General features: G+C 45.4%; 1 protein-coding gene across 1 annotated transcript in view; it reads left to right on the forward strand.

Annotated features, from left to right (window-relative positions):
- LOC148113699 (vomeronasal type-2 receptor 26-like) overlaps positions 1-14,987 on the forward strand; it is a 31,655-nt gene extending 16,668 nt beyond the window's left edge. Inside the window, exons 5-6 of the mRNA XM_087893294.1 lie at positions 12,731-12,857; positions 14,089-14,987. Of these exons, the coding sequence (XP_087749420.1) occupies positions 12,731-12,857; positions 14,089-14,987 (1,026 nt within the window). The remainder of the gene's footprint in view (positions 1-12,730; positions 12,858-14,088) is intronic.
- Positions 14,988-15,722: the final 735 nt, after the last annotated feature.

The raw sequence follows: 15,722 nt of genomic DNA on the forward strand, positions 1-15,722 counted from the left end.
TAAATAAAAGGAAGTATATTTAAACCTTTAACTCTTACTATTATTATTGAGTCTGATCCTAAAAATATTGCAACAAGTTGGTAGCAGAGGATGGTTAATTGACTCAGTAAAAACTTAAAAATGTCTAAGAAAGATAGGCCCAACACCAGGGCCTACAGCAAAGAAATAGAAACAGAACAAGAAATAATCAACGAATCCACAAACGCAATTTCGAGAGAATCCGAAGAATACATCACTGAAGACGAAGAAATAAGAGATGAAAATGATGACCAGGAAGAAATCGAAATAGAGAATAACGAACTCAGGTCAGAGATATTAAAACTATTAAAAAGCCAGAAGAATGATGAAAGCCTCATCGCGGACCTCCAAGAAATGCTAAAGAACAGCGGAGCAGCGAGAGAGAAAAACATCACTAATGAGAAATCTAAAGACACAAAAATAGTGAGTAATACGACTGCAGAGAAAGTCATTACGAAGAAGAAAAAATGTGCTCCGGCGCGAAATTTTGAATGGCAGCCATCTTGGTTTCAACAGACCTCCGAGATGAGCGAAGCAGAGCCAATCAAAATGCTCAGTTCAAAATTTCTGGCGCGAAAAACGTTATCAGACAACGAAAATGAAAAAGAGGATTCAAACTCATCGGAAGAGTCAGAAACAGAAAGTGAAGATGACCCAACAAGATCCCAAGTAAAGTCAGCAATGAAAACGCTTTTTGCTGCATTTGGGCCAAAACTAAAAATTACCAAAGAGCCATCGAAGAAGCGAGCGAGCAAGCCGACACCTCAGGACCTGCCCGCTCCCATCCTGACTTCGAGAGCGACGACGCCCGAACCCAGAGAGCCTTGTCGATTCCTGTTGTGGCCCCGCCCTCTGAGCCTGTCCCATTGGAGGAAGAAAGCTCCGAGCATGAGGAAGAGGAGTCAGCCAGGCCTCCCTCTCCAGGCCCCTCCCCTCTGGCATTGTCTCAAGTGCCAGTCGAGGGAGAGGAGACAGCTGATTCAAGTCAAAGTGATAATGAAACATCATTCCTGGACGCACGCCTCCGAAGGCGTGATAAACGTTTGCAGCAGCTTGGGAGGCGTGCTAGGGATTAGCACTGAGTCACTGGACCACACCCCAGAGACTATATAATAGAGGGTAGTGGTCAAAGGATCCTTGTGACGAACAAAGCAAAACCTTGGACAGTCACTAGAGCCTCGTCCGGAACTGCTGGGAGGAATATTATTTCTGTTTGGACTTTCTTGAACGTTCGTATCTTATCTGTCTGTTTGTGAAAATAAAGTCCCTTGGCAGACGGTGTGTCTATCGCTGCCAAGTGAGGAGATAAGAACTGGGTGCGTTCCAAAGTGTTTCCTTAACCCTCGACTGGCTGTGTGTGTGTGTGTGGGTACGGGGACAGATCATCTTGTTCGTCACCCCATACTCCATCGTTAACCCACGATGGACCAACAGCTGCAGCAGCAGATACAGCAGATGCTGGAGGCCAATCAGCTTCTACAACAGCAAGTAGCACAGCTAACTGCCCAACTTGCTTTGGGAAATGCTCCTGCAGCTCCACCTCCTCCCCCTCCCCGTCCGAGATGCCCAGTGAACGTGCCAGATAGGTTTTCTGGGCAGCAGGAGATGTTTCCGGCCTTCTTGGGACAATGCCAACTGTTTATGGCGATGAGGCCGGAGGATTTTCCGGATGACCGGGCTCGGGTGGCATTTGTTATCAGCTCCCTCTCTGGCACTGCCGCCCGATGGGCCACGCCCCTGTTGTTGCAAGATAGCCCCTTGCTCCTGGACTTTCAGGGCTTTTTACAACACCTGCGCACCATGTTTGAGGACCCCCTCCGGGTGCAGACGGCAGCGAGGCGCATCAAGGACCTCCGCCAAGGCAAGCGCCCCCTGCAGGACTATATTGCAGAGTTCCGACTGCTAGGCCAGGATTCGGCTTGGAATGAGGTGGCGCTGATGGACGCTTTCCAGGACGGCCTTTCCGACGAGATGCAGGACGAGCTGGTTCGTGTGGAGGCGCCACCGACCCTCGATGCGCTGGTGACCCAATGCCTGCGCATCGACGCCCGCCTGCAACGGCGACGGCCCCGTCGGGCTCTTCCGGAACCACCGACAGCGTCGGCACCCCCGCGTTTCGCACCGACAGCGCTCCGGACCGCACAGCGTTTTGTGGCGACGGCTGAGGAGCCCATGGAGCTCGGAGCAGCCAGACCTCAACTGATGGCCCAGGAGCGGATGCGGAGACGTCAAGGGGGGTTGTGCCTCTATTGCGGCGAGGCGGGACATTTTGCCGCCTCGTGTCCCCGGAAGCGGAGTGGACCGCTCAAGCCTGTTCCGGAGTCTCGACGCGACCAGCCGGGAAACGGGCCAGGCCTGGCCTAGGGGAAACTCTGGGTCAGGCACGTGATCATGCCCCGCCGGAGTCGGCGGCTGTGGACTGTGAGCCCCCTCGGCACCTGATTTTGAACACCCGGGTGTTGTTGGCTAACCGGTCGGAGGGGCTCCAGGCGCACGCGCTGGTGGACTCGGGGGCCACCACGAACTTTATGGACCAGGCCTTTGTGGCCCATTACAAAGTCCCCTTGGTTCCAGTGGACCCTCCGTTGAGGGTCGAAACTATAGATGGGCGGGAACTCGTGGCGGGACCCATCAAAACCGCTACCCAGCCCTTGCGCCTCGCCATTGGAAACCACGAGGAGGCGATCCAGTTTTATGTAACGGCGGATCTGCACTTTCCCTTGGTCCTGGGGATGACCTGGCTTCGGGCGCACGACCCTCAGGTGGCGTGGTCGAGAAACGCCATCTCGTTCCCGAGCCTGCAGTGTGTCGACCACCTTCGCCACACCTGCGCCGGCCAGGACGTCTCTGCCCCAAATGCCTCCTTGCCTCCGGAGCTGACGCCCTTCGCCGACGTGTTCAGCGAGAAGGAGGCGGACCGCTTGCCCCCGCACCGACCCTACGACTGTGCGGTGGACCTAATGCCCAATGCACCCCTGCCCTCGGGACGCCTGTACTCCATGTCGGAGCCCGAGCTGGCCGCCTTACGGGACTTTCTGGAAAAGAACCTGGCCCGTGGGTTCATCCGGCCTTCGACCTCCCCGCTCTCGGCCCCGGTCCTCTTCGTTAAAAAGAAGACGGGGGACTTGCGCCTGTGTTGCGACTACCGGCGCTTGAACGCCATCACAGTGCGAAATCGCTACCCCCTGCCGCTGATCCCAGAGCTTATGGAGAGGTTGCGGGAGGCCTCGATCTTCACTAAGCTCGATCTCCGAGGGGCCTACAACCTGGTGCGCGTGAGAGAGGGGGACAAGTGGAAGACGGCGTTCGGCACTCGGTACGGACACTTCGAGTATACCGTCATGCCGTTCGGATTGACCAACGCCCCCGCGGTCTTCCAGCACTTGATGAACGATGTGTTCCGGGACATGCTGGATCGGTTCGTGGTGATCTACTTGGATGACATTTTGATCTATTCCCGGACCCCGGAAAGTCACCTCCAGCATGTCCGCCAGGTCCTGCAGCGCCTGCGGGAGCACCAGCTCTATGCGAAGTTGGAGAAATGCTATTTCTTCCAGACTTCCATAGAGTTCCTCGGGCACATCATCACCCCCGAGGGCATCGCGATGGACCCGCGCAAGGTGGAGGCCTTGCGCAGTTGGGAACCCCCGCGTCGGGTGAAGGACGTCCAGCATCTGTTGGGATTCGCCAACTACTATCGGACCTTCATCCCGGGCTTCGCCACCCTGACCTTGCCGTTGACCCAGCTCCTTCGGAAGAAGGTCCCGTTCCAGTGGGGGCCCCCACAGCAGCAGGCCTTCGAGGTCCTCAAGCAGGCCTTCCTCACGGAGCCAGTCCTGAGGCACCCCAATCCACACCGTCCGTTCGTGGTGGAGACGGACGCGTCCAACGTGGCGATTGGGGCGGTGCTACTACAGGCTCCGGTGGATGGCGGCACTCTTTTTCCCTGCGCATACTACTCCCGGAAACTCAACCCTTCCGAGCGCAACTACACCATCTGGGAAAAGGAGTTGCTGGCCATCAAGGCCGCGTTCGAGGCTTGGCGACATCACCTCGAGGGGGCCCGACACCAGGTGGAGGTGCGGACGGACCATCGGAACCTGGAGCACCTCACCACGGCCAGGAAGTTGAACCAGCGGCAGATCCGGTGGTCGTTGTTTTTCGCCCGGTTCAACTTCCACGTCACATACATTCCGAGCAACCTCAACCAGAGGGCGGACGCGCTATCCCGTAAGCCGGAATACTTTTGCCCCAAGGACTCCCTTCCCCCCCGGACGGTGCTGCCAGCGGACTCCTTGGCCGCGGTCCAGGAACCGGTGGACCTGCGGGCTCAGGTGCTGGAAGCGCAGCGACAGGATGACTGGTCGCAGCAGCGGAGAGCGGACGTCGGTCCCGTGTCCCCATGGACCGTGGAGGAGGGCTTGCTCAGACACCGGGGTCGGCTGTACGTGCCCACGAGTCCGCTCCGAGCCCTCGTCATGAACCAGTGCCATGACAACCCCGCGGCGGGGCACTTCGGCTTCTTTAAGACTTTGAACATGGTGACGCGGACTTTTTGGTGGCCTCGGGTACGGCACGACGTGCACGCCTACGTGACGTCCTGTGTGACGTGCCGACAGGCCAAAGCCGCGTCCGGTCCCCCTCCCGGACTCCTCCAGCCGCTGCCGACACCGGAGAGACCGTGGGGAGCCATCTCCATGGACTTCCTGACAGACCTGCCCCTGTCCGCTACGTACACGACCGTCCTCGTGGTGGTGGATGCGCTCACGAAGATGGCACATTTCATCCCGTGCCGCGGCCTGCCCTCGGCCCGCACCACGGCTCGCTTGTTCCTGCAACATATCTTCCGCCTCCACGGCCTGCCGGACCGGGTGGTTTTGGACCGCGGGGCCCAGTTCACGGCCCGCTTCTGGAAAAGCCTGATGGCTGCGCTGGAGGTGCAGGTGTGCCTGTCGTCGTCACATCATCCGGAGACTGACGGGGGCACGGAGAAGGTCATCGGCATACTGGAGCAGTACCTCCGCTGTTTTGTCAACCAGCAGCAGGACAACTGGGCCGAGTACCTTCCCCTGGCGGAGTTCGCTTTTAATAACTCCCAACACACCTCCACCCAGATGACCCCGTTCCATGCCAATGTCGGATACCATCCACGGCTTTTCCCGTTGACCATCATGGATTCCCCTGTTCCCGAGACCCGGGACTTCCTCTCAGAGCTGCAGGCGGTGCAGCAACTGGTGCGGCGGCAGCTGATCCGGGCGAAAGAGGATTATAAACGGTTCGCCGATCGTGCCCACCGGGCAACACCACCGCTGGAAGTAGGAGATCGGGTGTGGTTGTCCACGAAACACCTCCCCACGGACCGGCCGGTACGGAAACTGGCCCAACGCTTTATCGGTCCCTTCCCTATCGAGGCAGTCATCAATCCGGTGGCCTACCGGTTGACTCTACCCCGCTCCATGCGGCTCCACCCTGTTTTTCATCGGTCCCTCCTGGTCCCTGAGGCCCCCGCGAGCCATCTCCGCCGCCCGCCGACGCCTGCCCCCCCAGCCGCAGCCGACGAGGACGACGCCTCGACGTACGAGGTGGACAGTATCCGGGACTCCCGTTGGCTGAAGGGGCGCTTCCAATACCTCATCGCCTGGAAGGGGTACGGGCCCGAGGATTTCACCTGGGTGGACGCGTCTGCCGTTCAGGCCCCTGACCTGGTGCGGGCTTTCCACGACCAGTTCCCGTCCCGACCCCATCCCGACCGTCAGACCCGGGGGAAGGGCCCTGCGGTGGGGGATAGTGTTGTGGCCCCGCCCTCTGAGCCTGTCCCATCGGAGGAAGAAAGCTCCGAGCATGAGGAAGAGGAGTCAGCCAGGCCTCCCTCTCCAGGCCCCTCCCCTCTGGCATTGTCTCAAGTGCCAGTCGAGGGAGAGGAGACAGCTGATTCAAGTCAAAGTGATAATGAAACATCATTCCTGGACGCACGCCTCCGAAGGCGTGATAAACGTTTGCAGCAGCTTGGGAGGCGTGCTAGGGATTAGCACTGAGTCACTGGACCACACCCCAGAGACTATATAATAGAGGGTAGTGGTCAAAGGATCCTTGTGACGAACAAAGCAAAACCTTGGACAGTCACTAGAGCCTCGTCCGGAACTGCTGGGAGGAATATTATTTCTGTTTGGACTTTCTTGAACGTTCGTATCTTATCTGTCTGTTTGTGAAAATAAAGTCCCTTGGCAGACGGTGTGTCTATCGCTGCCAAGTGAGGAGATAAGAACTGGGTGCGTTCCAAAGTGTTTCCTTAACCCTCGACTGGCTGTGTGTGTGTGTGTGGGTACGGGGACAGATCAATTCCGTCCTACACCACAGACCGAAGCAAATGCCAACGCCCCCAAAAGAAAAAGAAGAGCAGCCGCCGTCGTCAGAACTCCCAAGGCCGAACCAGAGACCGACTCGTCTGAAGAGGAGCGGAGCGAACGAGCCGCAATGGAGAGAACCTTCCACGACGACGCCGAAGAAGAAATGAACAACGCGCATGCGCGAAACTATGCAGATGGTCCGGGAAGACATGAACTGGCGAGAGAACCGCGCAGACTCGTTGCGAGCATCCCCATGCCGTTTTGCAATTTTCTACACTTGCGAGACCACGGACTACCTCAGGTTGTAAGTAATGGACAAAATAATGTGGGAAACTTACCCAGCGACTTCCCAAAACTAAGGGTTGATGGCATTAATTTGCAAGAATGGTATCAACAGCTCCAGGTTATATTTATGAAAGAAAATTTACTATTTTTTATCACTAGTCCCCCAAAAAGACCTTGGACTTTAAAAATAGATTGTTTACACCATAGGGCATTTTTCTTAATAATATCTAGTGTGTCTCCTGCAATGTATCATAGCATCAAACCAAACCTAACTGTTTCAGAAATTATTCAATGCATGTTTAATTTGTTTCACAGCGACAGTGTAGCCACCACCACAAGAATGTCTAAGGATTTCTTTTCATCTAGGGTGAAACCAGGGGTTTCTATAAGTGAGCATTTGATATCTTTAAACAAAATAAGAGCTGAACTGCATTTGAGGGGGGAGGTGATTTCAGACCAAACAATGAAAAGTGTTATTATCAATTCACTTGATTCATCATGGGATAGTTTTATGTCACATTTAGACACTATCAATCTAGGATATTTATCCATAGAAAGTCTATCCAACAAATTGATAGCAGAAGACAATTCAAGAAAAAATCGTACTAGCAATCACACAGAGCACAAACCTTTTAGGAAAGTAGCTTTCCAAGACAAATATAATGAAACACTTAAATGTCACAATTGTGGATCCAGGGAACACAATAGAAGAGATTGTCCCAAAATTTCAAAGGAAAGACATAGGTCAGAATATAGGAACAAATACAATTATAGACAGTCTTCCATAGATAAACATAGATATAGAAGCCCACCAAATTACAGAGAAAATAGAGGGGGCAGAGAAAATTCAAAGGATAGAAAATCTGGTTCACTGAATGGACTAAATAAACAAGACAACGCTAAAATACAACAAAATGAGAACAACAATTGGCTTATTGATTCTGGAGCAACTAATCACACCACTAATAACAAAAATATATTGTCTTCATTTACAGAAGATAAATTTGTAATAAAGGTAGCTAACCAAGAAAAGGTTCAAGTATTAGGCAGAGGGAACGTAACCTTGCCTGGTCTAGGAAAAATAGAGGGGGTATTATTAATACCTGAAATACCTCATAACATACTAAGTGCCATAAAACTAAGTAGAGACTCTGACATTAATATAGTTTTCTCAAAGGGAAAAGCGACTTTAGAGAAGAATAAAATAAATGTAGGCACTGTGATGATTAAAGGAGGCCTACCTTATCTGATAACAAAGGAAGAATGGTTGCATAACATTGATTCAAATATAGAAGATTGTATTGAAGCAGATGATGAAAATATTAGCAACAGTGACAATGATGAATGTAAAATATCTCATGATCATGCAGATGCACACAAAGAAAAAAAACCAAAAATAGGTAAGCCAATTCATGATGAGTGTGCTCACATCTTACATAGGAAGTTAGGACATGCCAGTTTTCCTGTAGTGCAAAAAATGATTGAACACGCAGAAGGTGTCAAAATAAAAAATTGTGAAAACTATTTGGAATGCTCAGTATGTAAATCTACAAAACTAAAAACTAGTCCCAGGCCAAGAAAATCTACTAGAACAACTAACAAAATTTTTGACTTAGTACACATGGACCTAGTTGGCCCATTAACTCCATCAATCACTTATAGAAAACGTTACTTCCTGACAATAGTAGACGATTATAGCCGCTATGGGTTTGTTTACACATTAAAACACAAAGATGAAACCTTTCAAAAATTTAAGGAATTTTACAAACGCATAGAAACACAACACAATATCAGAATAAAACAAATTATGACAGATAGGGGATGTGAATTCATGTCCAAAGAATTCTCCCAATGGTTAAAGGATAGAGGAATGCTACATTACACGTCCAGTCCATTTTCTGCGTTCCAGAACGGGATTGCAGAGAGGAAAAATTCCACTTTACAAACCATGATTAGGTGCACATTGGAGGATGCTGGCTTAAGCAAACAATTTTGGTCAGAAGCCTTACATTATTCAAATTACACACAAAATAGAACCTGGTCCAGTATTGTAAATAAGACACCATATGAAGTAATGTATAATAGGAAACCAAAATTAGCACACATGCACATATTTGGAGTCACTGCAGACGTACACATACCTAAACAGTTGAGAAGGAAGGGAGAAAACGTATCCAGAAGACTCAGATTTATGGGATATGAAACTGGCACCAAAGGGTACAGATTCATTGATAATAATAACAAATTTATAGTTTCCAGAACAGCTGTGTTCCATGAACAGGCCAACTGGTCTAAATTACATCTTAATGAAATATTTCCAAATAAATGCAAAGATACAAAATCTCATGAGGAAGGGACCATAGAAAAACAAAATATCAACAAATATAAAAGCAAAACCAAAACTTGGACAAATAGCCAACACAAAATAAAGACAGACACACTAACAAAAAAGGAAGCAAGATATTTGCATGATAACAATAGCAAACCTGAAAGAGCCATTAGGAACAACAGAAATCAAACACCAAATAAATACAGAGATTACATAATGCATATGGATGGTGAACCGATAACACCTAATACATATGAGGAAGTGTTAAAACTTCCTCATGAAGAAAAAGAAAAATGGGAACTTGCTATGAAGAAAGAGATGGAAAGTTTACAAGGATTAAATGTATTTACACCTGCAATTGCACCTAAAGATAAAACAATTATTGGTACCAGGTGGATATATAAAATTAAGAACTTAGAAGGAGGCAATACTCTATACAAAGCTAGATTAGTTGCACAAGGTTATGCACAGAAATATCCGGAGGACTATACTGAAACGTATTCCCCCACAGTAAGAACTGAGAGTGTCAAAACAGCTCTAGTGGTAGCATCAGCACTCAACCTTGATGTATTTCAATATGACATACAGACTGCGTATCTACACGCGAAACTAGATAAGGAAATATATGTAAGAGCACCTCACAGTCAGTACACCAACAAAAATGAAATTTGGCTGTTAAACAAAAGTTTATACGGATTAAAACAATCAGGTAAAAGATGGTATGATTGTTTAGTAAAAGTACTTAAGACCATGGATTTCAATGCTACCACTGCTGATAACTGTTTCTTTGTCAAAAAGGGTGATGATTACACTGAATTTGTGTTGATTTATGTAGATGACATTTTGTATATAGGAAAACACAAAGAGAGAAGAGAAACTTTTGTAAATAAGTTAAATGAACATTTCTCGTTGAAATCTCTAGGTAAAGTGAACAAATATCTTGGTGTCCAAATTAATAAGACTAGAAGGGGATTCAAACTTACTCAGAGAGATAAGATTATAGAACTTTTAAATAAATGCAATTTAAACAATGCCAAACCTTGTGATACTCCTATGCAAACTGATTTTCTTAGAAATACTGATGAATCTTCTCCTGAATTCAAAGATAACACATTTTATAGATCAATCATAGGTTCACTTCTTTATATATCTAATTGGACTAGACCAGATATCGCCTTACCACTCAATTTATTATCCAGACACGTCAGCAAACCAACAATGTATCACTGGGAAGCTGTTAAAAGGATTTTAAGATATCTGAAATGTACACTAGATTTTTGCTTAGTATTAGAACCTAGTGATAATAAAGAACCAAAGCTTGCATGTTACGCAGATGCGGACTGGGCTGGCAACACATCATGCAGAAAAAGTACATCTGGTTATATTTTTTTCTTGAATGACTGTCCAGTTTACTGGTATACTGGTAAACAAGAACTAGTAGCCACTTCAACGACAGAAGCGGAATATGTTTGTTTATCCAAAGCTGCAAATAACCTTGTATGGTTTAATGATTTAATTTCAGATGTTTGGAAAAAACCTGCTTTGCCTTTTGTTATGCATGAAGACAATAAAGCAGCCATTGAAATATCTAGATCCGACGCCATTGGACAAAGGTCCAGGCATATAGATATAAAATTTAAACATGTGAGACAATTATCTCAGGATGGATTTATTAAAGCAGTGCATTGTGATACTTCAGAACAATTAGCTGACATATTGACAAAGCCTTTACCTTCTAAACAGCACAAATATTTAACTTCTAAATTGTATGTCTTGTATTGTCCTGAATCTGAATGTAATTGGTGTTGCATAACGAATCGGCATTTAGAGGGGGATTTGTCAGATGTAAATGCCTTATTCTATAATGTGTAAATAGTATATGAATGGGATATCAGGGGTTAACTTATCCTTCTATTCTTAATGTATTCATATTTCACCACTCCCTCATATAGCTCCACCCACTGTATATATAAGGAGCCACCTTCACCCTTTTCCTTGCTTCTATCTGTGAATATTCAGTGAATATAGAATGCCTATTGTAAATAAAAGGAAGTATATTTAAACCTTTAACTCTTACTATTATTATTGAGTCTGATCCTAAAAATATTGCAACAAACATCTTCCGAAAAATGGAGAGTTTTCACCCACTATTTACACAGTCAGAAACATATGTCAAGGACAAGGACATATGTCAAGGAAAAAAGAAGAAATACTGGTTGCTACATAACTGTAGATTTTAATGAAGTTATTGGAGAATCATTTGTCTAAATAGTATTAGGCTCTTCTCCTTGAGCAGGGTGGTACTAGAAGACCTCCAAGGTCCCTTCGAATGTTGTGTTGTATAAAACAGATACAGAAAAACTGGTTTGTGTTCTTATTTTGTCATTCAGGTATTCTGCTATTCTGATCACTCAGAAGCTGCTATAAAAATCATGATTTAGGTATCAGTAGCAATTATTTAAAAAATTCACCATAGATTGCACAATAAGCATAAGTTAAAATGATAATTTACATTGCGGTTCATTGTCTCTTCCAAAAAATAATCAATTCTCCAAGAACTTTTATGTGGCTCATGAACTTTTCATGAGTGACAAGCTGAGCTTTCTGTCTCTATCAGAGATTTAGAGCAATGAAGTGCTGCTCCTTCTTAGATGTGGCTTGCATAATTTGAAACAACTCTATGTTTGCAATAGTCTCTGCTTCTCATTTATCTACCAAAGAATGCTTAAGTCTCAGATTCTAATATCTGGCTAAAGGAAATTAATCAGACTCTCAAATAGCCTTGTACCAGTGAGGAAAGATTAGATATGATTTATCTTGAATTAGCTGTTTAAGTAGTGGACATAAAACATAATTGAAGGACCTGGCATAATCCCAAAAGCCTATTTTCATTGTGCTTCAGTTCATTCCTACCTTTCCTTAAAATAATATCAAATAAATAATGGAGTGGACATGTACATTTCCATGCAATATTGATGATCAAATTTCTAAGCAAACATATTTAATAATAGTTATTGGAATAGGAAGAATAAGTGAATGAAACTTAAATATGTTGTTCTCTTCTCTGTTATATTGCTTTCAATTGTCTCATCTATTCTCTTTCAAGTAGCTCCACTCATTTCTTCAAGGCATTTCTTTCAACAATTCAGCTGGGGAGAGAGTGTTCCTGAATGAGAAAGGAGAAGCAACCGGTGGATTCGACATCACCAACTTGATCACTTTTCCAAACAGATCTTTTCAGAGGGTTAGAGTTGGAAAGCTGGATCTAGATGCTCCGAAAGAGAAGGAATTATTCATTGATGGAGATGTGATTTCCTGGAACCCAACTTTTAATCAGGTTTTGAATTATTGTATGAAACATGCTTTAATCCATTGAACATCCCTTTTGAAATCTGATTTCTGTTTTTTTAAAATAAAAGGCAGCACATTCTTTTCAAATGTTGTTGATGATCAAGCTCTCATCAATTTGACCAAATGCTATCACAATACAAAAGCCATGTCTGCATATTTGGTTTGCATTTCCATTTGAAATCTGAAGAATGGCCATGTTTCCATGAAATTGTCACCCTGTGCAATTATGTCCTCTAAATTCAGTATTATTTGCCATGAGATTGTCACCAAGTGTTATTATTTGCTCACCCTGTCCTTCAAACATAAAATTTTGAACATCCTTTTAATTTCTACTTTTCTAGAAAAATTACAAACTCTGTTAAACATCACCAATTTCAAAACCTTTTATGTTTATCACCAGGTTCTTCCACTTTCTCGATGCAATGACCCTTGTTTCTCTGGATCCTGGAAGAAAGGGATTGAGGGGGAACAGTTCTGCTGCTATGACTGTGCTCCATGCCCTGAAGGGAAGATTTCAAATCAAAATGGTAGGCTAGTAATTCTACCAAACTTCATTAGATTTAAGCAAACTTTAATAAACTACTTGGATGCATAAAATTAATAAGGTGATTTTCAATTATATGGAATACCAATAAAGAAGAATATTTCTAGCTCAGAGTTCTTGGTTCTCTCTGAGCTTGCTTATTTTCTTGCAGTTATTTATTACCCTAACTAGGTAACATCATCAGTGCGAGTAAAGAGTGCTGTTTGTTGTCAGTTGTGTGCATATCCAGTGTAAGTACTTTATTTAATCTATCCCAAACACACTTCCGCAACCAAGAAAAACAGAAAAAGGAAATGGAGCATCTATACAACACATTCCAACAAAATATACACCCACACAACTTTATCAAAATATCCCAAACCACTCAATCCAATATAGCACAACCAGCACAAACCCTAAAAAGAATTATGCTAGCATATATCAATAATATCACAAAAGGCACCAACAGACTATACAACTACATGGAATGAGTGTAGCACACAAGCCAACTAAAGCCCTTCAAAACATCCTAAGCAAACCAAAAGACGGAGCAACCCCAGAAGAAAATCAGGAGTTATGAAAACATAATGTAAGAACTGCAACAACCACAGACAGGCAGAAAACTGGCCAAATGCATCCATGAACACCAACTTTTGATCAGAAGATATGAAGAAAATTCTGTAACTTCACAACATATTGAAAAATTTAACGATAGTTTCAATTGGGAAAATGTGATCATCCTAGACCAGGCCAAGTCCAAAAATGCCAGGGAATTTCTACACTCCTGGCACTCTGACAAATCAGCCATCAATAAACACGCAGACATTAACAACATCTACAGACTATGCAAAAGAGGCACTCAATCAGACCATAAGAGAACAAAAAGACTCCAGCACCTCTCCACCAGTAATCAGCACCCAGATCAGCATAAATTAACTCCTAGGTTAACTTCACACCAACAATCAAGTAAAAAATACCCCAATCAAGAAAATGCCAAAGAGCCATCAGTAAACAGCCCAACCAAATACTCTCTAAGACATCCCCATCCACATAGACAGGCAAGACAGCAGAATATAACTGACAGCAAGCAGCACTCCTTACTAACACTGTGATGGGATCTAGTTTGGGGTAATGAAACATCTGCAAGAGTAACAAGCAAGCTCAGAGAGCACCAAGTACCCCTCAATAATATGGAATGCCTGAATGAAAAAAAATGCCCTTGGTTTTCCTTCCAGATATGGAAGATTGCTTTGAATGTCCAGAAGATCATTATCCAAGTAAAGAAAAGAAAGGATGTATCCAGAAAGTGGTGGTTTTTCTAACTTTTGAAGAAAATTTAGGAATTGGTTTAGCCTCAGCAGCTCTTTGTTTCTTCTTCTTGACATTTTGGGTACTTGGAACATTTATTAAGCACAAGGATACTCCCATTGTCAAAGCCAACAACCGGTCCCTCACCTACACCCTCCTTGTCTCTCTTCTGCTCTGTTTTCTCTCCTCTTTGCTCTTCCTCAGCCAACCTGGCAAAGTGACCTGCCTTCTCCGACAATCAATGTTTGTCATCACTTTCTCAGTGGCCATTTCTAGTGTCCTGGCCAAAACCATCACCGTGGTTGTGGCTTTCATGGCCACTAAACCTGGATCTCAGATGAGGAAATGGGTAGGGAAAAGATTGGCTTTTTCTATTGTCATTTCATGCTCCATCATCCAAGTATGCATTTGTATTCTTTGGTTGTCAACATCTCCCCCATTCCCTGAGATGGACATTCACTCAGAGCTCCAAGAAATAATTTTACAATGCAATGAAGGATCATCTTTCTTCTTCTATTGTGTCTTGGGCTACATGGGTATCTTGGCCATCAGCAGCTTTATTGTGGCTTTCCTTGCCCGTAAATTACCTGACAGCTTTAACGAAGCCAAGTTCATCACCTTCAGCATGTTGGCCTTTTGCAGTGTTTGGATCTCCTTCTTTCCAGCCTATCTGAGCACAAAAGGAAAAGCCATGGTAGCTGTGGAGGTCTTCTCCATCTTGTCCTCCAGCACTGCATTACTGGGATGCATATTTTTGCCAAAATGCTACATCATTGTTTTGCGGCCTGAATTGAACCACAGGGAGCAACTCATAAAGAGGAATTAGTACCCCATGTGATCTTTCTGGTTCAACTAAAGGGTTTGGGAAAAAAAGTAATAGAAAGACTGCTTTCTACAGAAAACTTACATAATCTATTCATACATCTATTTTCAGAGCAACCTGTTATCAAATATGAATAATATGGGAATTGTAGTGAAATGAAAAGAAATGTATTTTTCTTTGTGTCTCATGCTTTATTCAAAGTGTATGCTCTCCAATGATCATAACAAAGAGTGATTTGAATTAGTTTACAATAAGGAGCCTGGTATTTTTAAAGAAAATCTGCTGAAATTCAAAGGAAATCATAGAAAAAATGTGTACCACTCTCTGATTACAAACTATATCAAGGGGGCAACATCAAGATTAGGTACAGGAGGGTTTAAAAAAAGAATTAGTACTCCTTGAACAAAGAGGTGAGAAGTAGCCCAGCTGAGAGGTGGCCCAGCTGAGAGGTGGCCCAACTGAAAGGTAGCCTAGCTGACTTTTGGCCCAACTGAGAAGTGGCCCATTGGGAGGTGGCCAAGTGACCCAGCCTGACACCTGAGTGGAGCCATTGTGGTGCATACAGAGGCCACTGAGCAGCAGGGAAAGGCAGCTAGGTGGCGGTAGACCAACAGCTGTGAGCAGCAGTTGTGCAGAACTACCTGGAGGAGGAGTGAAGCACCCTGAGCAGTGACTAAGAGCAGAGAGATCAACTAGCAGTGGCTGAGAGCAGCACAGATGACCAACTGAGCACCAGCA

The sequence above is a fragment of the Pantherophis guttatus genome, chromosome 4 (assembly GCF_059756535.1).
Source record: "Pantherophis guttatus breed Tessera chromosome 4, ASM5975653v1, whole genome shotgun sequence".
NCBI lineage: Eukaryota > Metazoa > Chordata > Lepidosauria > Squamata > Colubridae > Pantherophis > Pantherophis guttatus.